Raw genomic sequence first — 25,807 nt, forward strand, 5'->3', positions numbered from 1 at the left:
CTTGTGCCATCTCACATTTCAGCTGCTTTCTGCCACAGGGATTTCCATCTGCAGCTGCTGTGAGTGGGTGGGATGAGGAGTTTGCTCTGCAGAGGCTCAGGATTGACCAGACACTGGTGTAATTTGGCATGGAAAGTCTTCTCAAGGCTCCTCAGGTTTTCCCTGGCAGACCTTTCTGTGCCAGACCCAGCCTGGAGCCCAGCTGTTGTCAATGCCCAGCGGTAGCATCTCCCAATCCCAGCTGGGTGCAGTGTAGTTACACCACCCCAGTGCTGTCTGCTCCGCCAGGCCATGTGAGACACAGCTTTTGTTGGTTTAGTGTCAGGTGTGGGAGTTCAGGTGACATCTCATTTGTAAAATCAGAGCAGAATACCTGCTCTGAAATTTCATTTGTTTCTAGAGTCGACACACTGGTGGTACTTGAACAAACTTCTGCTTCTGAGCTGTGCTGTGGCTTTGCTGGACTTGTGTTCTAATTGTAGAAGCCTTGAAGCTGAATATGCTGTTCTGTCATAGAATCACAGGATGGCTTGGGATGGAAGGGGCCTCAGACATCAGTTCCAACCCTCAGTCAATTAAATGCTGTAATACTGCTTGGAATGATCAGCCTATGCCATGATTAACTTCCAAGTGAATCAATAAAGAAAACAAAGCTACTCTGTGGTGTGACACTTTGCACAGGGTTTGGAATCCCTGTATGGGCTGTAGATCCCATTATTCCATGTGGGCTCCCTGAATGCCATCAGGCTGGCTGACGCTGGAGCCAGGTCTGGAGAACAGCACAGGAGCAAGGCAGCCCTTCTGCAGCTGGTGCCAGCTTTGTGCCTCTCAGATCACAGCGATCCTGTTGTCTTTTCCCAGCATAAAGGTACGGGGATGAGCAGACTGACTGAAAAGGGGGTTTTCTGTGTCCCTGCACAGTCAGGCTCCTGACACAAGAGATATGAGCAGCTACAGAAATACAGCACCATATTCTGTCTGAACAGAAAATTAGGGGTGGAATAATCTTGTGTCCTTAATGACAAGCGGGAGTGGTCACAGTGTGATCAGGCGACAGCCACACGCCATGGAGCAGCTCCAGGAGCTGTGTTTGCTCCAGGTCTTAACCTGTGTGTCGAGTTCAAGGCTCATGAGCTCTACATGTACAGAAAAGTGACATTTCCTGATGGAACAAAGTGTTTTGATGATACGAGCAGTGAGAATTAAGAGAAAGGGAATTTATCCTGGTGTTGCTACACCACACCTAGAGGTGAGATAACAGGCAGAAGTGGCCTTGATGGATGCTCAGAAAGAGTGTGTAGGTGAAGAATGTTGTTACAGCAAGAGCTGTAGGGACAGATGAAGCTGTGCAGCCTCTAAAGCATTTGTTAGAGGCAAACAGTTCTGTTCATGTTTAGGAACATTGCAATGATAGCAATCTGTTGATGCAGTCATTTGAATTAATAGAATAAATCAACAGAGCCCCTCTTGCCAGTTGTGATTCTGAGAGCAGATGAAAGGAGAAGGTCCTGCCACCAGATGTTTGGACAGCTTGTCCTGTTATTTCTCGGGTTTTTGCTTCATCTTAAGGGAGGAGCAGGGTTGCATCAACCAGCCACAGCTTCCATTATATAAATCATGTCTTGATAGGAAGAGAGCAAGATCAGGGGAAAAAAAATTGATTGTTTTGCTGAAAAGGGAAAAAATGACTTCTTGACTTAAAGGAACTCCCTGTTTTTGTGCAATTGAAGCAACTGTAAGTTGTATATGCCCAGGCAGAAGTGCCTTCACTCCTGCCCGTCCTGCATCCCTAGGGATAATGGTAGGGCTGTGGTGAGGAACTGGAGGCAGCTCTGCAGCTGTGAGCCAAATCCCAGCTCTGACAGGCTGCAGGCGCCTGCAGCTGGGATTCAGCATGGAAGCCAGAGTGTTCCTGCCAGCCAGAGCTGTCCTTCAGGGCTGACTCACTGGGTTTGTACCTTCCCTGGCACGGCGCCTCTGCTCTCTGCGTACCTGAGGTCACGGCTGCATTGCAACACGCCCAGTCCTCCAGTCCTGTGTGAGCAAAACAACCTGTGAGGCTTCTGAGCGTTTTGCTCTGCTTGAAGTAAAACGATTTTTAAGGCATTTTTCCTCAAGTTTTTCTCTTCCAGTGCCCTCAGTGTGAGTCAGTGCTTTCTCTGTAAGAATGTTACCTAAATTGCAGCCACCTCCACATTAACAGCCTTCAGCCCTCTTTGTTCTGCTCTGCTTTTGCTTCATGCTTTGTCTTTTCAATCAGTAGCTGTGTCAGGGAGCTGAGTCACTGGGGACAGGCCCTTGTTTGATGCAAAATTGCCTTTGGTTGTCCTGAATTATTCTGTTTTTTGGGAATAGTTTCCTGAGGTGCAGTTACCCCACAGCCTGCTGGAGAGGTGACAGACCCAGGGTGTGCAGCCAGGGGGACTGGGCTGGTTTAACCAGGCTGTGATTGCAGCAGCTTCAGCTGGTTGTGAGACTGCAGGTCCCAGTTCCACAGAACCCCAGGATGGGTTGGGTTGGGAGGAACCTTAGGGATCACCCAGTCCCACCCCTCTCCTGGGCAGGGACACCCTCCACTATTCCAGGCTGCTCCAAACCCTGTCCAGCCTGGCCTTGGGCACTCCAGGGATCCAGGGGCAGCCACAGCTGCTCTGTGCCAGGGCCTGCCCACCCTGACAGGGGAGAAGTTATTCCCAATATCCAATCTAAATCCCATCTAACCCTGCCCTCTGGCAGTGGGAAGCTTCTTCCAGTGTCCCAGTGTCCCATTCCATCCCTTGTCCAAAGTCCCTCTCCAGCTCTCTGGTTTCCCAAAGTGCTGCTGGCACACCAGTCAGGAATGAACAATCAACGGGTATCATCCCACACAGACATTTTTTTTTGTGAATAAAAGAAATCCAGATGGTTTGGTGGCCCAGGTGCTCAGCCCCCTTTCACAGGAGCTCAGGTAAGAGGAGTAACAATCCTGTTCCTCCTGTTAGTCGTGCCCTAAAGTGCAGGAGGATTTCAGCAGGTTCTCCTTTGGGAACGAGGTGAGGGTATCCTGCTCTCTGTGTAGTCACTTGGCAAAGACTCAGTGAAAATTCTGCTCAGAAAGGCCAAACAGGCCATAAAAACTTGTAGTTTCCTTGTCAGGTTTTGCTAGACTGTCATTGGATTTAAAAGGAATAGAGAAAACTTTTTGACTAAAATTGAATCCACATTTTAGATCATGTCAAACCAATCCAAATGCCTCAGAACAGTGTTTAATTTGCCATTTACATTGCTGGTACTTCCTCATTTGTTTGAATTTCTTCCCATAAAGTGAAAATTACCATTGTTGCTCTGACTTTTCCCCTTAAAGCCTCTTGTGCCCTCCAGTTTTAGCAGCCACTGGCATAGAAGTGAAAAGATAAAGCTGTAGTAGGTGTTGGAGAACAGTTCTCATGCACCAGCAGCCTGTACCTTCCTCTCCTGGTGAAGGTCTGTAGTGATATATTCAACCTTTAGATGACCTTGCATTTATCTAAATATATACTCCCCTGGCTATTAAATTTCCTACGTTGCCAAATCTTTTAATCCTGGCTCAAGCTCTAATAGTGCCTTGCTACATCTGTTGAGATTAACTCTTGGACTAAACTCATTTATTTATACAAAACTTCCCATGGGAGGAGAAGTAGCATCTTTTAAGTGAGTTGGGAATGAGGCACAAGTTGTGGGTTATAACCCTGACAAGGATCTCCTGGGGATCTTACAAGAAAAGCTGGAATAAGTAAGTCTGAAAATGTAATTAATTTCTAGCAGTGAGTTACCATCGGGGGGCCAGCACAATTCTCTGCCGCTGAAAATCCATTGAAATTATTGGTGTGAACGTGGCAGAAGTGAGACATGGACAGCAGGTAGACTGTTTGATTTGGGAAGGTTCTGGGATATCTGGAAGCAGTGACATAACCATCCAGCGTCTTTCGTTTCCGAATTCCCGGTCAGTGTGTTGTGACACGAGAAATGTTGTGTTAACAGTCAAAGGCAAATGAGTTTTGATTTCATGTCCAGCATTTGAATAAATGTTCAACAGTGTGGGATCTGGGGCTGGGTTTAGATCCAGATTTAGGTAACTAATGGAAGGTTGGGTCCTAGGACTTCAGGTTTCTTTACACAGATGATGTGGGCAATTACTGAAAATTGAAGAAACTTCATCACTCCAGCTGTGGAGTTTCCCAGCTGACATCTGTGTGGGCTGACACTTTCCCTGGATGTGTGCATTTTCCTGAATTTAAAAATTGCCTCCTGTATCTCTCACATGGGAAATGTCCAGCAGAGACTCTCAGCTACAGTGAAGTGTTGAAGCTGGGGCTGTTCAACCTGGGGAAGAGAATTTTGTGTGGAGACCTCAGGGCACCTTCCAGTGTCTGGAGGGGCTACAGGGAAGGTGGAGAGGGATCAGCAACTGACTGGACAAGGGGGAATGGTTCAAAATGAAAAAAGGGAAATTTAGGTTGGATATAAGGAGGAAATTCCTCCCTGTGAGGGTGCTGAGACCCTGGCACAGGGTGCCCAGAGCAGCTGTGGCTGCCCCTGGATCCCTGGCAGTGCCCAAGGCCAGGCTGGACAGGGTTTGGAGCACTCTGGGATAGTGGAAGGTGTCACTGGCCATGGCAGGGGTGGCACTGGATCATCCCTAAGGTCCCTCCCAACCCAACCCATCCTGGGATTCCACGATTTAAAACCATTAAATGTCCTTTCAGCCTGTTCCTTGGCATCTCCCAGCAGAGCAGATCCCTGAGCCGTGAGCTGCCAGAGGAAGGACCTCTGTACGTGATGCCGCTGTTCATGCCAATTTTCTTATCTTAATTGGCACATTTCGGTCTATAAACTGCACCCAAATCCCCGCTGTGTTCCAGGATAACCACGTCCTTGCAGACCTGGCACACCCAGCTGAGGGTGCAGCCGTACCCCGTGCTGGGTTTTGGCTGGGCTCTGTGGTCACTTGGATGCCCAGGCCAGTCCCAGAGCCCAAGTGCTGCTGGCCCAGAGTGCTGCTCCTGCAGCTCCCCGAGCTTTGAGCGCTAACAACAATCGTATCTCAAGTCTGTGACGTTGTGTGACGGGTGCCAGCTTGTCCTTCTCATGGGGCAGAGCGCTGCCCTGCTGGATGTGGGGTGTGGGGAGAGGAAGGTGTGTGCTCCTTTGCTTCCTTTGGGGAATTTGGAATAACTTCAGGCTGGACACCCCACACATGACAGTGGTACCAAACTGCTGGGAGGTTGGTGGGTGAAAATCAGCTTGGAGTAGGAGGGAGAGCAATCTCTTTCCATGGAGACAGAAGGGAATTGTGGAAGATGAATTAATCGAGGAGGGGGTGTTTGCCAGGCTTGGTGCTGACCGCCCTGTGCCTCCAGAGGAGGATGTGCCAACGTGCCTGGCACAGTCCTGGCTCAGTTCTGCTCAGATGAGCTCAGGGCCCATCCTCTGGCTCTCTCCCTCACGTTCCTGTGGTGTTGGAGCAGACTTGCTGCTTGCAGCTGTCCCAGTTACAGGCCTGACACAGGAGAGGGAATCCTGCCCTGCCTCAGCTGGGGAGTTTGGGGAGGTGCTGGTGCCTGAGTTACACCTCACAATACCAGAGCTGTGCTGGGTGAGAAACATGGAGAAAAGGTGGGGAGAGATGGACCATGGATTAAAGTTACCAAAGGTCTGCTCTGGTCTGATTTTCACCTGGGATGAGAGTAAGAAGAAAGATGCTGGGAAATAAGAGAGAAGGTGGGGATGCAGGGAAGTACCAGATTTCTCTCTGCTCACAGCTTAGTCTGAATCTTTGAACAGGGAAAGGGAAATAATTTCACTTCTCCCCAGATACAGCAGCACCTCTTGAGTGGCATGGGAATGTCTGCAGGCACGTCCTTCTCCAAGAAAACATTAGAATCTTTCCCATAGCCTTTAACTCTTGTGCTGGTGTAGAGGGACTCTCCACCCCTTCTGCCTTTGACGGGGCGCAGGGAGAAATGCTGAGTTAAAGGTCAGTGCAGGGACACTGCAAATCAACATTTAAAATGAATCACTCTAGGACCTTGCAGTGCCTTGAGCTCTCAGATTGTTCTCTCTCAGGGTGCTGGCAGCAGAGCAGAACCTGCAGTTATCAGTGGCTGCTGGTCGTTTGATGCTGGATAGTGTCGGGGAGCGTCAGGCAGGGGGAGTGGAGGGGAGATGTTGCTTGAACAGCTCAGATCATAACGCTCCATTCCCTCTTTCTGTTTTACTCCAGGTTGGATTCTTTCCCAGTGAATGCGTTGAACTCATCAACGACAAAGTCCCTCAGTCCGTGACCAATTCAGTGCCGAAACCAGGTGTGTAAATCAGCTGTTCTGGCGCAATGGACTGCAGTTCTCTTTGTGCCTTCCATGTTTAATACCTCCATCACACGTGTCATGAGTGTTGACCATCCCCTGCACATCCTCATGCCCCTCTCTGTGTGTCAGTCCCCCACACATTGCCCCTCTCTGGGCGGTTCCCACTGCTGAATGTCTTCCACCTGCTGTGCAGACTTGTCCACCTCCTGCCTGACTGGAAGGATTTGAGCCAGGCAGAATTTCAGGATACTCTGAGCAGTCTGCAATGAGAGGTTCCATGAAACATCCCAGTTCTGGGTGATCAAGGGAGTGTTGCGTGTCAGGATTTTTGATACAGAACGTAGATGAGCAGGAATGTTTGTGCTGGTCTGATGGAATAGATCTCCTTGGTGCTGGTTCTTCCTGCTTGAGGATAAATGGAGGAAGTTTGATATAACAGAATTGGAATGCTGGTAGCTTGTGCTCCGGGTACGTGGCTCCATCTGCTTCCTCCTGCCTTCTGGATAGTTCTGTATTGTAGGAAAAAGAGGAAAATTAATCCAAAGTTCTGCTGAAGGAAGGAAAAATAAACAGAGAATGGGATTTTGGATCTGACTGTACTGTCAACCTTCCCATCATTTCAGTGTGTTCTGGAGGTGATTGGCATTAGGTGTGCTGGCAGAGATCTCTGTAAAATTTGCTGGTGGGGAAGCTGAAATTTAAAAAAAAAAATTCTATATTCATATAGGTAAAGATATTTCTATATATCTTTATTATTGAGAAGAAATTTGAATGTGCTGTTCTTTCTTAAAATATTAAGCAGCTGAGAAATGGACTTGGTGTTGAACTGGTATTCTTCTCATCCTCCTTCCCTATTTCAATGATGTTCTTTACCTTGGCAGATTGCCGACTTGATACTTTAAAACAAATGGATGTGATTCAAAAGCTTGACTTTTACTGAGGGAAATAGCATTTTATTGGCTCAGAGCTCTGGAGTTTGGTGGAAATCATGGATAACCCAAGCTGTGAGTGCTCTGCAGTGATCTGTGTGCTTTGGGGAGCTGGCAGGTCAGGGCAGGAGTGTCCTGACATCCCTGGGAACATGCATGTGGCGAGAGAGGCACAGAGATGGGCATTCCCTGGATCCAGAGGCACAGAGATGGGCATTCCCTGGATCCAGAGGCACAGAGATGGGCATTCCCTGGATCCAGAGGCACAGAGATGGGCATTCCCTGGATCCAGAGGCACAGAGATGGGCACTCCCTGGATCCAGAGGCACAGAGATGGGCACTCCCTGGATCCAGAGGCGCAGAGATGGGCATTCCCTGGATCCAGAGGCGCAGAGATGGGCATTCCCTGGATCCAGAGGCGCAGAGATGGGCACTCCCTGGATCCAGAGGCACAGAGATGGGCATTCCCTGGATCCAGAGGCGCAGAGATGGGCACTCCCTGGATCCAGAGGCGCAGAGATGGGCATTCCCTGGATCCAGAGGCACAGAGATGGGCACTCCCTGGATCCAGAGGCACAGAGATGGGCATTCCCTGGATCCAGAGGCACAGAGATGGGCACTCCCTGGATCCAGAGGCACAGAGATGGGCATTCCCTGGATCCAGAGGCACAGAGATGGGCACTCCCTGGATCCAGAGGCACAGAGATGGGCACTCCCTGGATCCAGAGGCACAGAGATGGGCATTCCCTGGATCCAGAGGCACAGAGATGGGCATTCCCTGGATCCAGAGGCACAGAGATGGGCATTCCCTGGATCCAGAGGCACAGAGATGGGCACTCCCTGGATCCAGAGGCACAGAGATGGGCATTCCCTGGATCCAGAGGCACAGAGATGGGCATTCCCTGGATCCAGGACCTGCCTGTGCCCAGTCACTGCTCCATCAGCTCAGGCACGAAAGGCAGCTTCCATCCTGAACACAAGCAAGTGTTTATTGTTAAACGTGACTCTGGCAGTTGAGTGTGCTGAGCTGCTGGGGAGCAGTGTCTCTGCTTTAGGGGGAGATGATGGAGCAGGATGGATAAACTGATTCTGTCTGGCTTCAACAACGCGCTGGGGGTGCATTTCCCCCTTCAGCCCTGGGAAACGTTTGGTATAAAGTTGGCACCACAAGCCCACAGCCCGTGAAAAACAGAAAGCTGGAAGATACTGCCAAGGCACAAGGGTGTCCCCTGACCTTCCCTGATGGTTATTCTGTAGGTTATTAAAAGGCTCCTCTAGGAGAGCTCTAAAGAACTTCCCGATGTAAGGAATGGTGCAGCTGATTCTGTCATCCTGCCGCTCCTCTGCTCACAGAATTCCTGATGCCACTCCTCGGGTGCATTCTTTGGGCAGCTTGGGAAGAGACAGCACTTGCCTGATGTTGGCAGGAGTCTGGAATTCCTTCCTTGGACACTGCAAAAGCTGGTGGGAGAGGAGGCAGGAAGGAGGTTCCTGTACTTAGGGAGTGTTGGATGTGGCACTGGAGGACTCCAGGAACGCTGGCTGGATGAAAAGTGCTGTGAGAGATGGGTGAGAGGAGGAAGGCAGGAAGGAGTTCCAGTTCCAGTTGTGCCAGTACAGCCCAGGGTGGTGGCACAGGGCAGGACTGAGGTGCTGGAGCACCCTGGGTGCTGCCAAATGAAAAACTAAATCTTCCAGAGGGCATCCTGCAGAGCTGGCTGGGAATGGCATTGCTGGGATAATGCACTTTCCCCCATATTCCTGCATTTTGTGTCTTCTAATCCACGCCTTATGCACACTGGGTATTTCTCATGCACTTAAATACCCACATTAATGACTTTTCTCCCTGTACCCGTATTGAAAACATCCATTTGGCTACCCACAAGGAACAAAGACTTTCCTAAAAGTCTCACTTGGAGCTGTTGTCCTCATGTGACATTAGCAGGGTACTTCGTCTTGAATTAATGTGAAGTTTTAGATTTGGCCTTGATGAGCTGCACTTATCAACAGGCCAACTTTTATTTCTTTAATCAAAATATGATGTGTGGAGCATCCAGGACACTGTGTGTGTGCAGAGTAAAGCTCTTTGCCACGAAGGAATTTCCAAACACAAGATTCCTCATGCTGCTTAATTGTCCCTGGAGCTGGCTGGGCTGAGGAACCTAATGAAAAGCAGATGGAAAGCAGGGAACTTCCTGCCCTGGGTTTCTATTATTATTCCTAATTAGAGGGTTTGTTGTGCACGAGGGATGGGGACAGCATTTTAATGGAGCCATAAAATACTGCAGTGGTCTCTAATGCAGGGCAGTGACTGCAGTTCCGTGGAGATGAAACGCAGGGAAGGGCAGAGGAGGGCTGGAATTGAGGGCAAGCTCTGCTTTTGGAAGCAGTGTTTTCATGGACTGTGGCAGGACGTGCTTTGGACCGGCAGTGATGGAGCCAGGGCCTGGGGTGAGTGATGGGAAATGGGCCATATGAAAAACCGGCCTTTTTATTCCGTTCCGAACAGAGTCACATGAGACAATATCAGTTTTGCCTCAAGTCCCCTCTCAAATATATTTGACAATAAAGTTTGCAGTCAGGAGAGGAAAGGTACATGTTAAGAGGTGTTTTTCCTCCTGTGCTGGAATAAGCCTTTGCCTTCTCTTTTTCATGTTCAGTCCTGTAAGAAAATGCTTTTTTTTTTTTTCCCCAGCTGGGATACAAATGCTTTCGTGACTGTTTCTATTTATGTAAAAAACCTGGCAAAGATCTAGGAAGGTTATGTGGGCTCATCAAATCCCACGTTTCTTGAGCCCTTTCCTTTTCTCTAAATTCCCCCAGTATTCTTAGTGGGATACAATACTCTAATCATAATTTTTTAGCCTAAAATATTTTATTGGATTGAGATCTACTGTTTCATAGTTAATATTATCAATTTAGCTGAATTTCATTGTCAGAATAGATGGAATCAGCTCACATTCAGGAGGATTTTTAGAGATCCGTGATAAAGACTGCATTTGAATTTCAGATAATCAAAGAGAAGTGAATCTTTTCAATATTCAGTGCTGCTCAGAAGGAAAAGTGTGAATAGCTGCTCTGGATTTTCCTTCTAAGAGAACATTTGTGAATTGCCTGAACTTTGTGGCTGTGCTGACTCTTCTCATCCCTCTCTGTCCATCTCTCTTTTTGGGAACACTGTCCATGTCCACGTGCGTTCATGGTGTCCCCACTCCTCAGTCACAGAGTCTCAGCTCTCTCTTTCAGTCCCTTTCTTCCTCAGAATTCTGGATGTTCGTAGTTTAGCAGTGTTTTAACCCACATCTCACACGATCCCTCGTTTGTGCAGTTCATTTTTGTCTTTTCCTAACAAGCAGCATTTGTTAGGGTCATTTTGGGGAGGGTTTTAGATTTGGTGTTTGCTGGGGAGCAGCTGCTTTCAGTGGGGAAACACAGAATTAAGCTGCAGTTTGCAGGGGGACAGTTGGAGCTGAAGAGAAGAAATGGGGGATAAAAAGGTAAAGTTTCACCTTTTTTTCGTCCCCCCAAAATAAGCATTTTTAAAGCCTGAGGGGTCATTCTCACAAGGAACGTATAACCCAGCAACTCTAAGCAGCTTTATGGAGGAGTTTTCAAATTCCTGTCTCATCCATTTAATTTATGTTTGAGAGGTGAAGGTGCTCTTAGGAGACACAACATTAAAAGGTCCCCTGTCAGTACTGCAGGCTGTGGGGAATGACTGATTTTCTTTTTAAAACATCAATAACAGATCGATCTGGGTCAGCACACCCGACAGAAATAACCCACTGAATTTCAGGAGGATTGAAGTACAGCTCTGGATCAGGGAACAAGCTCTGCCCTGACGTCCTGCAGGCTCTGATCAGTGCTGGAGAAATTCATTTTAACTGCAGAAATGCAAACTGAGACACGTTCACTGAGCTGCTGTAATCACAACAAGGCCATGCCTAGTTTGAAACAAGCTCATTTCTAATCCCCGGGTAAAAAAGGTTGTGGTGAATTTTTTTGTTTTAATAAAAAGCAGAAAGAAGAAAGCGCAAATAGGGCTTAAATTCTGCAGATGCCCAGGCTGAGCAGCCATTTGACACTGATATGAGCATCATGTCTTAATTAGTGCTTTCATAAAGAAAACAGGGGAAGTGAAAGTGTACATAATTAGTACCAGTCTTGTTAATCTGAAGTAAACAAAGCAGTTGTTTAGTGTTCCTGCCGCTTTCTCATGGAAGTTGAATTAAGTGGCAATGTGCCCAGCCAGGGCAGGTCTCCATTGCCGGGGGGGGAAGCAGAGAGGGGATGAGCACCCAGAGCTGCCAGCTCGAGCTGCTGGTCAGACAGAACTGCTGCCAGCCCTGCCAGGCCTCAGGACCAGAATCCTGCAGGGAATCCTGATCCCTTGGACATGGGCACTCAGCGGTGGGAATGTGGAAGCTCACTTCAGGAGAGTCCATGTCCATGTCTGGGGGAGGTGCTGCAGGAATTTCCCCAGCAGGACACGGCCAGCAGAGACTCCAGCAGGTCCATGCCAGCCTGCTCGTGGGATCACTGGGCTGGATGAGTGCCACCATTGCCCAGGGTGGCACGTTCACCTCCAGACCACGTCCCCAGGTGCCACATGCACACGCTTTTCCCAGACCCTTCCACCCAGAGCACTAGCGTGGGGCTGGGGCAGAGCTGCGCCTGCCTCCTCTGCACTTCGTGATTTTCAGGGGGAGCACAGCAGCAAAAGGCATCTCTGAGGCAATTACTCTGCTTTTTGCACAGGGTGAAGACTAAGAGCAGCTTCTGCTTTGGTAGTGGAAATGAAGGAAAATTCCATATGTAACAAAATTCAATAGATAACAAACCCTGTGCTGTTTGGCATTTGGCAGGACAGGGATGCACCTTGTGCTGAAAGGTCAAATAGGCAAAATATTGGGGTTTTGTCTGAGCTGGGACACAGGGTGGGGATTCCTGGTCCTACTGAATTTCCCAAGTGTGTAGCACCAAACAGCTTGAAGGATTGGGTGTGTTGTATTGTGCTATTCATAACCCAGCTGAGCTTTGTGTGAAATGAGCCCGTTTTCAGTGGCAGCATATTCTAACCAGCTGCTTTTTGGTTTTGTTTTGCTTTTTTTCCTTTTTTTTTTTTTTTTTTTTTTTTAATTTCTCCCTTCCCAGTCTCCCCTGCCCATGGAGCCCGTCCAGCGTCCTGGAGCTACTTCCCCCCTTGTACGTCTTCTTTTATTCCTTTGACCTTCTTTCATTCTTGCCTTTTTTCTTTGTCTCCTTTTTCTTTCCTCCTTCTTCTGTACATGCAGGTCAGTAGCACTGATGCCTTGAAGGATATTTAGGGGAAACCATAACAAACCTTTGTCCTAAGGTGCTTTTTAAAAAGATACTTGGACATAAACTAATAGAGCAGGGGAAGAAAAAAGCGGGTTATAGCTCTTTTCTGGGGGTGATGGAATCATTTTGAATCCATAAGAAAGAAATTAAGTGCCAGATGACCAAGTATGAATGTCAGTGTGAAAGAAAGAAGATAAAAATGGGTGATGGGGAGGAATTCAGCTTAGTTCTCGAAGTTTGCTAGAACATGACAACCTTCAGAAGCCAAAATCCTTGTTTTCTTTTTGTAATGAGGCAATGGTGTTTGTTCTTAATATCTGCCATTGCCCAAAGTGAACTAATATGTGGCTTGCTTATTCAGAGTCCTGCTTCACATTGCCATGGTCTTTTTTAGATCCTGCTCATGCTGGTCTAAACCTCACAGCAATAACCTGGTGTCAGTAAAACCTGGGATCGGTGGTGTAATTTTAGCATTTTTACAGCAAATGCCTCACTTGCACAAATCAGCTCCCCTGGGACGTTGTCTGGATTCCCTAAGTGAGTCTGAAACGTGATATGCAAATACTGTTAAGAGATAATTATCAAATATATAATATTTCTGTAACTGTACACAGCCGTATCCTGTACCCACACACCCGCTGCCAGCCTGCTGGCACAGTCCCTGTGAAGTGGAGAGCAGGCAGCACTTCCCATTCCCTGTGCTGCCTCCAGGACAGGAAAACCTGTTCCTGCTGTGAAGATTGGCTTTGCTGAGCGCGTGCCAACAGGATCACAGCCCTCCAGGGAGAAGGAGACTCCAGAGGGAGAGAGCAGGGTTTGTGTTCTGGATATATCGTGGAGAGGGAGGTGAGGCTCCTTCAGCTGCCCATATCCAAACTCACAGGAGCCAGGGAATACTGAAACTGGGATGGAGGTTTAAGAATGAGGGCAGAATTTATTGCTGTCACTGGCCACGTCCACTGACAAATAATCTGACAGAAGATTTGGGTGGAATCAGAACAGTGAATCTTGTAAGATCCAGGGAGTTCCCTTTGGGCACATAAAGATGGAGAAAGGATATTTCTTCATGTTTTTCCATTTGTATGGTCAGGTTCCTTGGATCCCTGAGCCCTTCAGAGATTCAATTTCTGCCAAGGTTCAGCAGCAGTTAAATTCAGATAACACAGGGAGCCTTTAGCCTGTCTATTTTTTTTTCAGGCAGGCTTTTTTGTTAGGTTTTTAACACAAAAACGAGGAATGGCCACATTTCTGGTTATTTAATGCAAGTGGTCAGTGTTGAGTCCTCCTCTCAGCTGTGAGAAGGAAGATTCTGACAACAGAGCAGCTCTAATATCTCTGCTCAAAGCTATGAGGCTTATTAGTGGTTCTACTTGTTTTTGCTGTGAAATTAATTTCTTGTGACAGCCCTGTCCCTTTGTGAGTCACGGAATTGCCACAGAGATGACAAACTTGGCTGTGGCTGCTCCGAAAGCACCACTGGAGAGCTGGGAAACCACATCCTCCCCTGGCTGGGCACTCCTGGGCTCTGGGGCTGGTTTATATTGTTCCTGTGTCCCACAGATCATGGCTGCATGACTCCTGCTACCAGGAATTTAGAAATAGTTGTGTTTTTTTAAGTATGGAGGATTTGAGGTTCTGTTCAGGTTTTGCTGGTGCAAGGGGGAAGTTCCTTTCTGGGCTCATTCAGGCACTGAAGTTCTCCTTTGGGCTCAGATAAATGAGCTGAACTCTGGGCAGAGAGGCAGGGGCTGGGAGACGGTTTTGTAACTGGGACAAAGTACCCCTGACCACAAGCCCAAAACCTCTGGTCTCCCAGCGAAGGTTGTTCCTGTGCAAGCTGTGCTCTGTTGAAAATCACTGATTTCTCCTCCAGCATTTGCTTGGCAAAAAAAAAAAAAAAAAAAAAAGACATCTATTTAATATAATTTTTAATACTGTTTTTACACCCTGCTTAGGGTGGTCTGTGCACAGCATCCCAGAATCCCAGACTGGTTTGGCTTGGAAGGGAGCCTAAAGATCATCTGCTTCCACCCGCTGCCACGGGCAGGGGCTGGGATTGGGAACTGGCCTGCACACAGTGTGCTCGCTCCTGAGCAGCTCCAAGCCCAGTTGTTCAGGCACCAGCACCATCCACTCCGTCCCCAGCAGCTGAGTTTGCCAGGGATTTGGGTGTTCACTCAGCTCAGCTCAGCTCAGCTCAGCTCCTCATTTTTGCTGTTACTGCTGTGAGCTCAGTGGATCGCCTCCCTCACGCTCCTGTTTGCGCACAGACGTTGTTGGGCAGGAATAATTCAGGCCTAGAGGAGCCCAGGGAAGCCCCAGCTCTGCATGGCCAGCACTGACCTCTGGATTTCTCCAGCTCTCTCTCTAATTGCTGTCTCTCCACGTTGAACTGCTGGTCTCCTGCGATGCCTCCAGGAGATTTTTAACTTTGTCCTCTCTCTTGCCTTCTGTCTGTCCCCGTGCCCCCTCCCCCGATTATCAGATTGGGAGATGGATAGTGTAAAACCAGGCTCTGCATTTGTTGCCGAGGTTCTGAACCAGTCCCACCTGAGCTCAGGTAGAGCCCGTTGTGTGCCATCACTTTCTGTCCTAACCACGTCTAACGCTGTGTGTGGTAGCAATAACCACTCACTAACCCCAGGCTTGCTGGCAGAACCTAGCTGTGGTGTAACAAATAGTGACATAGAGAATTACTCATTTCTTTTTATATTAAAATCTGTTGGGTAGAAAAGCCAGTGTCTGGTTCGAGACCCCCACCTTCCCAGGGGCAGATTTTCTGCGAGTGATTTCCAGAGCCAGTGAGTGAATCCAGATCTGAAGGTGATGCTCAGCACCCCTGGGCCTTGCCTTGTGCACGCTCTGCAGTGTTGGCAGCCATGTGTACCAGAAATCAGCTTCTCTTCCCTACCCAGCTGCTGCATTTCGAAATATTAAGTGTTCTCCTTTTCCCAGGCTTTCAATTTGTGCCTCACTACCCGAAGAGTTTGCCAAACCCTCTGTGACCACGCTCTGGAGGGAAGAGAAAAGGGGATTATTGCTTGAGTAAGAAATGTGGTTAAATATATAGTTTTATGGCAATGGAGACGACCCTCCTGTGTGCCCAATGCGCCGTGAGAGCAGAAAACAGCTGTGTTGTGTTGTCATTGCCATGACAACGTGGCTGTCACTTGTCAGAGCTGGCACTAGGTGGAAATTAAAGTGTTCCAGTGGAACCGAGGAGCTGAGATGTGTCCCTGCTACGTTTTATGTAATTAAACATTTGATCTTCAGTTATTGAGAGGTATTTGACCGCAGACATTTCAATTTATTTGCTTGCGTGTTAAATCATCCCTGGGTTTCTGTTTCCCTGGACCCCATAAGTGCTTGGAAAGAGGCTGTAGGTGGGATTTTAGGAGAGGCAGAGCAGCAGTGTGTGGGAGGTTTATTCCCAGGCAGGGTTTGGCACCAAGGCAAATGGCAGGGCTCCTGTACAGGCTTCAGACAGCGTTGTCCCCTGTGTCCCTCTGTTTCACCCAGCCCCTCAGGACTGGGGTTGAACTGTACCTTACTAGAGGTCATCCCAGGCTGTTATTTGGGTTAAGTGAGCAGGTTATTATTGGGTATTTGATATCAAAGCCATGCTGTTAAATACAGCCAGTCAGAGCTCGTTTGAGTGCTGCTATCCAAAACACCAAGGAATCGTGGAATCCGCTGAGTTGGACCCCCAGGGATCATCCAGCTCCACTCCTGGCCCTGCACAGACACCCCAAAATCCCACCTTGTGCCTGAGAGCGTTGTCCAAATGCTCCTGGAGCTCTGGCAGCCTGGGGCTGTGAGCGTTGTGGGCGGAGCAATAACCTTTTCCTGCTACCCAGTGCACAGGTGGAACATTTCAGTTTGTGAAGGAGCCAGTGCTGGTGCAATTTGGTGACTGAAGTGCTTGGTAAGTGCCAGGCATCTCTTCTACTTGTATTTGAACTGATTGCAGATCTTCTTGTGGTTTAAGTGTGAAGCTCTGCTTCTGCTACAGTCCTTGTTTGGGTTCCCATTGTGCCTTCTGCAGTCATCAAAGGAGGATTTATTTTTAAACTGGGTTTTAGGGCTTTATTTCACTCCCATCAGAAGTGCTGAAAGCTTGCTTTAAAAAAAATTGTGTTTTGCTGGTAGCGTGGATCTTGGATGCCTTAGGAATGTCAAACTTCACCTTCAATATTTGTGTTGTTTTTCTGGATTTCAGTGCAGTGAGCTCTGGAAAGTGCTTATTTACCCTGAATTGCTCCAGTAATTACCTGGGTTTAGGAGAAGGGGATTTATTGCAGGGACTGCCCAGAACTATAAGACTGTGTAGTCTTTTTAGGTCTTTAAATCTGTACTGCAGATCAGGACTGCAGCAGCATTTTCCTGAGTTTTTCATCTCCTTGGAGTCTTTTTCTCTTTGCTATCCCTGCCTTGCTTTAAGAGATTCGTCTTTTGTTCCTTCCCATTTTTTTGGCAGAAAGGGACGAGAGCTGTGGGCTGATCTGTTGGAAGTGCTGCTAAATACAGGATTCATCTGGTCCTCTATGAAATTTGCACCATAAAATCTGTGATCCTGCTGGAATAGTAGGAGTTGGAGAGAACAGCTTCCTGAGCCTGTGTGCTGGGAACAGACATGGCAAAAATTCTGCGTTCCCTGGGCAAGCAGGAATGGGATGTAGGAGCATCCCAAAAGCAGCAGCAGCAGCGTCTGTCCTGCCTGGGATGAGGAGTTGCTCACAGCCCTCTCTGGGGGACTGGATTTGGAGAGAGTCCCGCTGTGCTTCAGCCAGCCAGGCAGCACCACACGTGTTGTTCTGCTTTCCCAGCAGCAGTCTGGGAGAAGGGAGCAGCAGGGCTCTGCACCTGGGTCTGCTGCTCCCCTCTCCCTTTCCCCCCAGGGCACAGGATGCTCTTGGCCATCCGTGGAAGCACAGCATTCCCAGTTGTGCAGCTGAAGCTGTGAATGATCTGTGAGTGTCCCGTTTCCCTTTTGCAAGGAGGCAGGGTTTGGATGTTCCTCTGGACCTGCATGAAAACCCACCTGAGGATTCTCCATAGCGTACCGTGGGAAGAGTTGCAGGCACACAGGATGGCAGGGAATTGCACTTCTGGGAGCTCTTCACCAAACTGGGACAAGTAGTGGATTTACAAGGAGCAGGTTTTAGAGTTAAAAAGAGTCAAATATTCTTTCTGCAGCCTCTGCCTATGGAGACATGTTTTTATTTCTAACTTGCCTTTGCCTTTTGCCTTCAGTGACAAATCTGAAACACTTTTCCTGTCCACCTAAACAAAATCTCTAAACCTTGGCTAACTCGTAAGTGAGAGACAAGCAAGAATTGTATTTAATAAAGCTCCTAGGGATGCAAAGCATTAGGGAGTCAAAGTATTTCTTCTTCCTCTGTAATGCTTTCATCCTTCAAGGGTGCAGATCTTTCTGACAACAGCAGTGAGAGCCAGGAGTGCTTTAGGAGCACCCCTGGCTGTTCCTTGCCCCACACTGAGGAGTTTTAGGTGATGTTCACGCAGTATTTGCAGTAAGAACAAACCCGTATTTCTGTGACATTTCCTGGGTGCTATGGAAACTGTCTGGGTGGTTCTCAGGAAGTTGTGAGTGAGTTGGTTGACATTTTCTTCAAGAGGCTTGGATTTGAAAGCCTGGAGTGGAAGGGCAGAATTTGGGGATTAGTGCTGTGTCTGGAGGGCAGAGCTGGGGCGGGGCAGAGCAGCTGGAGCAGGGCAGGAGATCCATCCTTTGGAGAGAAGCTGGACTGAAACAAAAGGGACCCAAAGGCTCAGGGGCCCTGGAGCAGAAGGGAAGAAACCTTTGGTCCTGCTGTTTCATTGATATATTTTCTTTTTTAGCTGAACTCAAAGAGAGTTTTCTAATGTACTAAAGCCCTGCTGGAGCCCTGCCAGCCCCAAGGGAGTTGATCCTGTGTCCCCTCAGAAAGTGCCATGAGTGCAAAGCCAGTGGTCCCAGGACAGGTGGTGGACACCAGTGTTGTCCTGTGGGACCATCAGGTGCAGGCTGAGCCTGGGGATGCTGCAGGGACCTTCTGCCTTCTCTGAACAATCCCGGTGAGGCACAGGTGGAGGTGTCAGGGAATGGGTGTCAGTGTCCAGCCCCCAAGTTTGCATTCAGGTTTTTCCCTGGCATAGCTGAGTCTCTTGGAAGCGTGGAAAAGATCCCACACAGAGATGGAACAAAAAACCCCCATCTCTGCCCACCCCAACCTCCTATCAAGGTCTAGGCTCCTGTCCTAGGAGGTCTTGAGAAGCTTAGGGGAGCAAGGTGAGCAGCAGAGCTCTGCTAGTTGAGGAGCATCCTCTGCTCCAGCCCAGCATATCCTGCATCCCCACTGGGAGGCACTACTGGTGTAATTACAGCGCTGGAAATCAGCCTCCAGGCACAGGAAAACGCCTGGAACACAGGTAGAGGAAAGAGCCAGATGAATTCCTGTGTTCCCTATAGTGCAGTTTCTCCGTGTGTGTGGTCACCAAGGTTTGGAAAGAAGGTGGACCCATAAACAGCAGCTTCAGGCATCTCACACTTTGACAGGTAATTTTGTGGTGAGCCTCGGCCATATTTCCTGGGGAATTTTAATTGGAAAAGAAAAGGAACAAGCGTGGTGTGTGGATCTGTGCAGAGTCTGTACACATCAGTTCGTGGATAATAACATAGGTCTGTGTTTGGTGCACGTAAGAAAGAGCTGTGTTAATGTGTTAATGTCTGTTACGGACACATTCCTGGTGTTTGAGAGGCTGGATCCCCCAAAATAGGCTGAGTAGTGTGAAGCAGAGCAGTGAAATTTGGCTGAGTGCAGGGTGTTGGAGGCAGCAATGTGCTTTAATAAGGCCACTTTCCTTTTCACTTGTTCTGTGCTGCTTTCTCAATCTGTCTGCTCTCCAATTACTCAGATTGGGGGGGGGGCTGTTATTTTTAAACAAGATTTTTTTTTCCTTTCTCACAAGCTCTGTCAAAATGGGAGTTAACTGTAATAATAGTTGGCTTAGCAAGACTCTGCAGTTATGCTAAAAGCTCTGAAATAATGGCAAGAGGGAGTTTGTTCCGCTCTGCTTTTCCTCTTCTTTTCTCCTGAATAATTCTGTAAATTAGTGTGGGAGCCAGACTGTGGTTTGGAAATACTTCAGGCAACTTTAACCATAAATGATAGCACAAAGCTCTGATCTCTTCCTGGCCAGTGGATTTATCCAGGGTTGTGCCAGTGCATAGCTCAGCTCTCCCGTTAAAACCTGGTCCTGGAAAATTCACAAAGGTTGAGCAGTTACACCACCACCCCTCTGTGCACAAAGACTTCATAAACGGAATACTTGGAATATTTTTCTTGCAAGCCATGGCACACCATGGCTCCATCCTCCAAAACCTCAGTCACCACATGGTACCACTGTGCCCAGAGCAGCTGTGGCTGCCTTATCCCTGGCAGTGTCCAAGGCCAGGCTGGATGGGGCTTGGAGCAACCTGGGATAGTGGGAGGTGTCCCTGCCCACGGCAGGGGTGGCACTGGATGAGCTTTAGGGTCCCTTCCAACCCACTCTGGGATTTGATCATTCCACACTTCGTGACATGAGATACCTGGATGCCAAACCTGGTTGCTGTCAGCTTTGAATCAAATCCAATCATTTTAAGGCATTCCATGCCATGATGTGCTGCTCCGTTGTTTTTGTTTTTTTTTTTTTAATGTCCCACTCTACTTTCATCTGTAGTTTCTCAGCAACATCTCTTATTTTTAAAGGGGTTTTTGTTTGTTTGTGTTGTGTGTACGTGTGTTTTGGGAGCAGCTGACTGCAGGATAAATCCAGCTAAGTAAGAAGGAGCGTTGGAAAATCCTCACTGTCCAACTCCTAATGATGGCTTGAACCTCCTTCAGTGGTTATGTTTGCAAAACCAGAAAGCAGCAGAAGCTACAGGCTGCACTAATAACATTCTTTGGGTTGCTTTGCCTTCTGAGGTTGCTAGTTCTTCTGTCTGAAATAACTTTTGGAAGATAGGGTGAGCTTCAGGATTGAATTTGTGACAGGCACACAGATGAACCCTTTTTTTCTGTGGTTTCAAGTGCTTGGGCTTCTTAGCTGGGTTTAAAAGATATTCATTATCAGCCTCCTCTGCTCCATGGCAAGCAGACCAACTCCTCAGGAGTGGGGAATGCATCTCTTTCACTTGCTTAATTAAAAAAAAAAAAAAAAAAAAAGCCTAAAATTGTCTGGCAAAAGAAATTAGAACAGAAAATGAGACTCATGTGATTATTTTATTATTTCCAATCAAATATTAAGAAGCAGCAAAAGACATCTCACAGCGCTGTTCAGTGTAGTGGAGAGCGGAGGCCCCTGTGCAGGTGCAGAAGGTCCCAGGTGCAGAGGAGTGACATCTTGGTTGCTCAGGTTTCATTCCTAAAAGAAAGGCAGTTTCTAAGAAGGATTAAAGATTTTCCTTTACAGGAAACAAAGTGCAGATGGGGGGGAAGGTGTGTCATTGTACACGAGGTAGTAAAATACCTCCTCAGAGCAGCAATTGCAAAGGTAAAACCCAAGCCTGAAGCTGAGACAGCTCAGTGTTACTGAGGATGCAGCTGTTACATTCCTGCTCTGATTAGCGAAAATAGGATTGGGCAACTCCTGGCCTTAGTTTGAAACTGGGCACCAGCAAAGTGTGTGAATGGGGGGTCACCAGCCTTGAAGGAGTCTTCCTAGCCAAGCCTGGCCTACAGTAAAAAGAAAAAAATATATAGAGAAAGCATACAACACACCCTGGCAGCTCTGGGCAGCTCAGTGTTACTGCTCTGAAGTCCTGGATGCTGTTTGGAATTGTATGTACATTTTGCATGTTAATTTGGAATAGCGTTGCTTCTGCTGTATTCATCTGTGTTGGGATTTTCCCAGCTTTGATCAATGAGTTTGATAGGAAGAACGTTCCCAGAATGGTGAGCTGGTACCAGGGAGAAGGTTTTATACTTGGAATTATTCAGAGAGAAGTGAATTTAGGGGTCATGCTTGGCTGCTGAGGTAAACTCTGGTGTGATAGCGTGCTCATTGTCCAAGCTAAACAAGTCCAGCAGTGAATACCAGGTGTACAGAGTAGAGGAGGAGAACAGGATTATCGAGGGATGTGAGTCAGCAAATGATTTTGAAAATAGCACAGAGGAGAAAGCATGAGCACCTAAAGAAATGAGTTTTCCCCTCCTGCTCATCAAGATGTCTGCAGATAGAGAGGCAAATTCCTCCTTAATCCTTCTGACCCTGAGGTTGCCCACCTTTTGCTGGCAAGACCGCATTTCAAAGTGGGTGACAGCAATTACTGGGACTGATGAACTGGTGTTAATGGGGGAGCTCGAGCTCAAACAGCACAACAGCAGAACTTGTCCCACAAACCTGCAGTAAATGCAGGTAAGGTCACAGCTTCACAGGCTCTAGGAAGAAGCTTGGCTGAGGCTTCCTGCCCTCCTGGCTCTTGTTCCTGCTCCAGGTGCTGGCCGAGGCTGGGCAGGGATGGCAGTGCTGGAGTCAGGTCAAGTCCCAGGGTCTCGGTGCTCTGCCCTGGGCTGGAGCCTGGTTGGAACTGGGTCACTGGGAAATGATCCTGTCATCTGGCTTTGCTTTCAAACAGCACGACTCCCGGAGAGTTTTTAATTGGGTTTGTTTCCAGTGATCTGATCATTGATTCAGTTCAATGCGATCTAGCCCCTTGGACTGGGAGGGGACATTGTTCCTGTGATTGCATTAACAGGACACGGTGCGTGCCAGGTCCCAGCCTGTGTCCCATCTGCAGGCTGGGACGTGCTTCCACCGGAGCACTCAGGCATGCCCGATGTCTCTCCCTTCCTTCTGTACATGCTGAGACAGATCTTCAGTGTGGCCTCGAGGGTTTGCAGCAGGAGCAGTGACTGGGGGATAGGGATGGTGGCACAGATGTGCCCCTGAGCTTTGCCGTCCTGGTGGGGTTGGAATGTGGCCCTCACCACAGTGTCCTCTGTGGTGTTTGTGGCATGAAGGAGCAAGGAAGGAGGAAGTGCATAAAGGTGGGTGCAGCTTTTCTGGCCTGCGTGTTTTCCCAGAGGTGCTCACACGCTGAGGGGATGGCACCGGGCCTGTCCCAAGGTGGAGGTTAACGGAGCAGCCGTGGGTTACATGGGGCAAAGCCAGCGGTCAGACCTTCACAGAATGCCAGGATGGCTCAGGCTGGAGGGGACCACAGAGGGTCACCAGGTCCTAGCTCCCCTCTCTGGCAGGGCCATCTCAGTACAGGGTACAGGATTGTGGCCGGTGGGTTCTGGAATATCTCCAGTGAGGGACACTCCACACCCTCTCTGGACAATCTTCAGTCCATCACTGCACAGGGAAGTTTCCCCTCACGTTCAGCTGGAGCTGCCCGTTGCTCTTGTCCTGTTGCTGGGTACCACCGAGCACAGCCTGATCTAACTTCTCAAAACCCCCCTTCTAGATTTTTACACCTGGGATTTTTTTTAATATTTATATTTTAGACCTTCTTCAGACGAGCAGCCGTGTGCTTCTCCCCATCCCTCCTTGCGCACCCTGCGCCCTTTGCCCGGCCCCGGGAGGAGCGGCAGGAGGGACAGCAGAGTCCGGCGGCGGTGCCGGCGCAGGGGCAGCGCCGGAGCGGCTGCGGGAGCCGGGGAAGCGGGGAGAGAGGGAGGGGGGAAGGAAGGAAGGAAGGAAGGAAGGAGGCACCTGCGGAGGAGGAGCCGGGGAGGGGCTTGGCAGAGCCGCAGAGGCTGCGAGCGCCCGGCGCATCTCGCGGATCCCGGCGGAGCCGAGCGCAGCCCGGCGCGGAGCGGCGCGGGGCACGGGGCCGGGAGCAGGCCCAGGTGAGGCAGCGATAGCCCGGGTTACGCGGCCAGCGGCTCGGAGAGGGGGCGGAGGTCTCTGCGCCACTTGTTGCGTAGTAACTTGCCAGGTACTTAATGTGTGTGTGGGGAACGAGTGGCTTTGGATGAGGATTCTTCTTTCCCGGTGGTGGTGATGCGTTGGGAAGGAGGCTCTTGGTACGTACTTTGCATTGGATATTGGGAAGAAATTCCTCCTTGTCTGGGTGGGCAGGCCCTGGCAACCCTCACAGGTTGCCCAGAGAAGCTGTGGCTGCCCCTGGATCCCTGGCAGTGCCCAAGGCCAGGTCGGACACTGGGGCTTGGAGCAGCCTGGGACAGTGGAAGGTGTTCCTGCCATGGCAGGGGTGGAACGAGATGAGCTTTAAAGTCCCTTCCAAGCCAAACCCTTCCGTGATTTGATGGTGCTTAACACCCCCTGGTTGGGCCCAGGGTACCAGGCTGTGCTGGGGTGTCCTGCCCAGGACACTGCCTGAAGCAGAGCTGATCCTGCACGGGGGTGATGCCGACGGGGTGCTCAGATGCCTCCCTGTCCGGGATCATGCTTTCAGCCAGTTAAATACCTGGTGTCAGTCATTTTTCTCTCATCCCTGGCTGCTGGTTACAGACCTGTGCTTCTGCAGTGGGAGGAGATCCTTGGGGATCCTTAGACAGGTTCCCTGGCTTGGTGACCAAATACCAATTAAATTTGTATACTTAGCCTTCTCCCCCTCCTTGTTAATTGTTTTACTTCTGTTTCCCTTTAACTAATCTCTGCCTTGAGGTTTCTATTCCACCTTGCTCCACACTGGGTCCGCAGTTGTAAACTGTTTTATTGGATTTGTTCTCGGGTCATGGGTGTGTAGCAAACCAGAGCTGTTAAAGGCAGCCTCTTTCATGTCCGGGATGATTTGTGTGAGGTTTCCCACCCAGATCCCAGCAGAGAAGAAATTCCAGCGTGCAGACCCCCTCCACCCCAGCCGTGATCCTGGGGCTGCAGGGCTCGAGTTCAGTGCCTCCCTCTCAGATTTACACCTCCCTCCCAAGGAGGCAGCTAACAGAGGGGAATGTCTGCAATTTAAATTTCAATAGATATTTGCATCTCACTTTATCCTTTTGTCTTCCCTCCCTCCCCAGACTGGCACATTTCTAAGCACTAATATTATTGATGCTGTTGGTCAGGAGAAAGGGGTTTCCTATTTAAAACTGCCAGCCCGTTGTTTGCTGGAGCCCTGGGGCAGGGAATGCACACTCTGGAAAATAAAATTCCCAGGGAGAGACGCTACTGTGATCACAGTAGACACTCTGCAAGTAGCCATGGCTCGTCTGTTCATATTTGTTCAGAAAACCTCCTAAAAGCCAGAGCCCATTTTAAAGACTAAATGCCCTGCAGGATCTGATTATTTGTGACAGAGAAGACAGGAGGCCTTCCCTTTCCACTCTTCCCTGACCTCCTTTGTTCTGGGCACCACACAGGCGTGATAAAAGAGTCTCATTTGAAATCAAAGCCCTGCACTGGGAAGTGAAAGGAAAAGAATATAAAGCAGGCAAAACAATACATTGTCTGCATTTCTAAGTCTTAAAGAGCAGGTTTAATTCACCTCAAATCCCCAAACTTTTAGGTCCAATTTTCACTTTCAGTGAAGTTTTTTACACTTCTTTAGCTGTGTAAGGAGGATGTATGTGAAAACGTATTTTTTATCCTCTTTTAGCTATTGTATCCTTCTTGTGCTTTGTAGAGTGACTGTAATGTGAATGAAAATTGTGGTCATGGTCTTCAGTATTTTTTTTTGTTTGTTTCCACTTCAGGTGAGTGGAAACTTAACTTCCAAAGGCAGAATCATCTCAGGACTTAATGCAGGGGTTAATAGCTGAAGTATGAACAGTTTAGGAAGTCAGGGCTGTAAATAGGAGAAGCAGCAGAGCAGTATCAGTCTGGGAAGGGTAGATCACTGCACTTTGGAAGTGCCCGGTCTGGGCTGCAAACACTTGCCTTCAGGCCAGTGAAAGTGAGAGAGACAGGCTTTGGAAAGGGACTGGGAGAGCAGCAGGGATGTTCCCTGTCATACTGGGAGTACCACGTACATCAGGACAGTCTGTACCCAAGGACTGAGGCAAAGGCTGTGCCATGGGCGTCAGGCAGTGTGCCTTGACCTGGCCTCCTCCTGTTTCCAGAGGGATCACTCATGCCCCTTCCCCGTGGAATCAAAAGGGTTTTTCCCTTCCCCGTGCCTTCCCAAGGCCTTGCGTAAGAGCAAACACGCTCTTGCTGTGGGATTGAGCTCCATCTGCCAAACTCCTCATTATTCCACTTGTGCTGTTTGTTGATTCCTGTCGGATCCTTCTCCATCGCTCGCCTCCTCCCACCAGGCAGGGCTGGGGGAGCGCGGTG

The 25,807-nt window shown here is 48.9% G+C and overlaps 1 protein-coding gene across 5 annotated transcripts in view; it reads left to right on the plus strand.

The window, feature by feature from the left end:
- The window catches only part of ARHGAP32 (Rho GTPase activating protein 32), a 247,896-nt gene that overhangs the window by 176,702 nt on the left and 45,387 nt on the right, over positions 1–25,807 (plus strand). For 4 of the 5 annotated variants that reach the window (XM_040084990.2, XM_058423373.1, XM_040084989.2 and 1 more), the window contains one exon: positions 6,242–6,323. In XM_040084990.2, the coding sequence (XP_039940924.1) occupies positions 6,242–6,323 (82 nt within the window). Of the gene's footprint in view, positions 1–6,241; positions 6,324–23,340; positions 23,419–25,807 lie in introns of those variants that run through there. The other variant, XM_040084995.2, reaches the window with a different exon arrangement.

The sequence above is a fragment of the Hirundo rustica genome, chromosome 23 (genome assembly GCF_015227805.2).
Source record: "Hirundo rustica isolate bHirRus1 chromosome 23, bHirRus1.pri.v3, whole genome shotgun sequence".
Classification (NCBI taxonomy): Eukaryota; Metazoa; Chordata; class Aves; order Passeriformes; family Hirundinidae; genus Hirundo; species Hirundo rustica.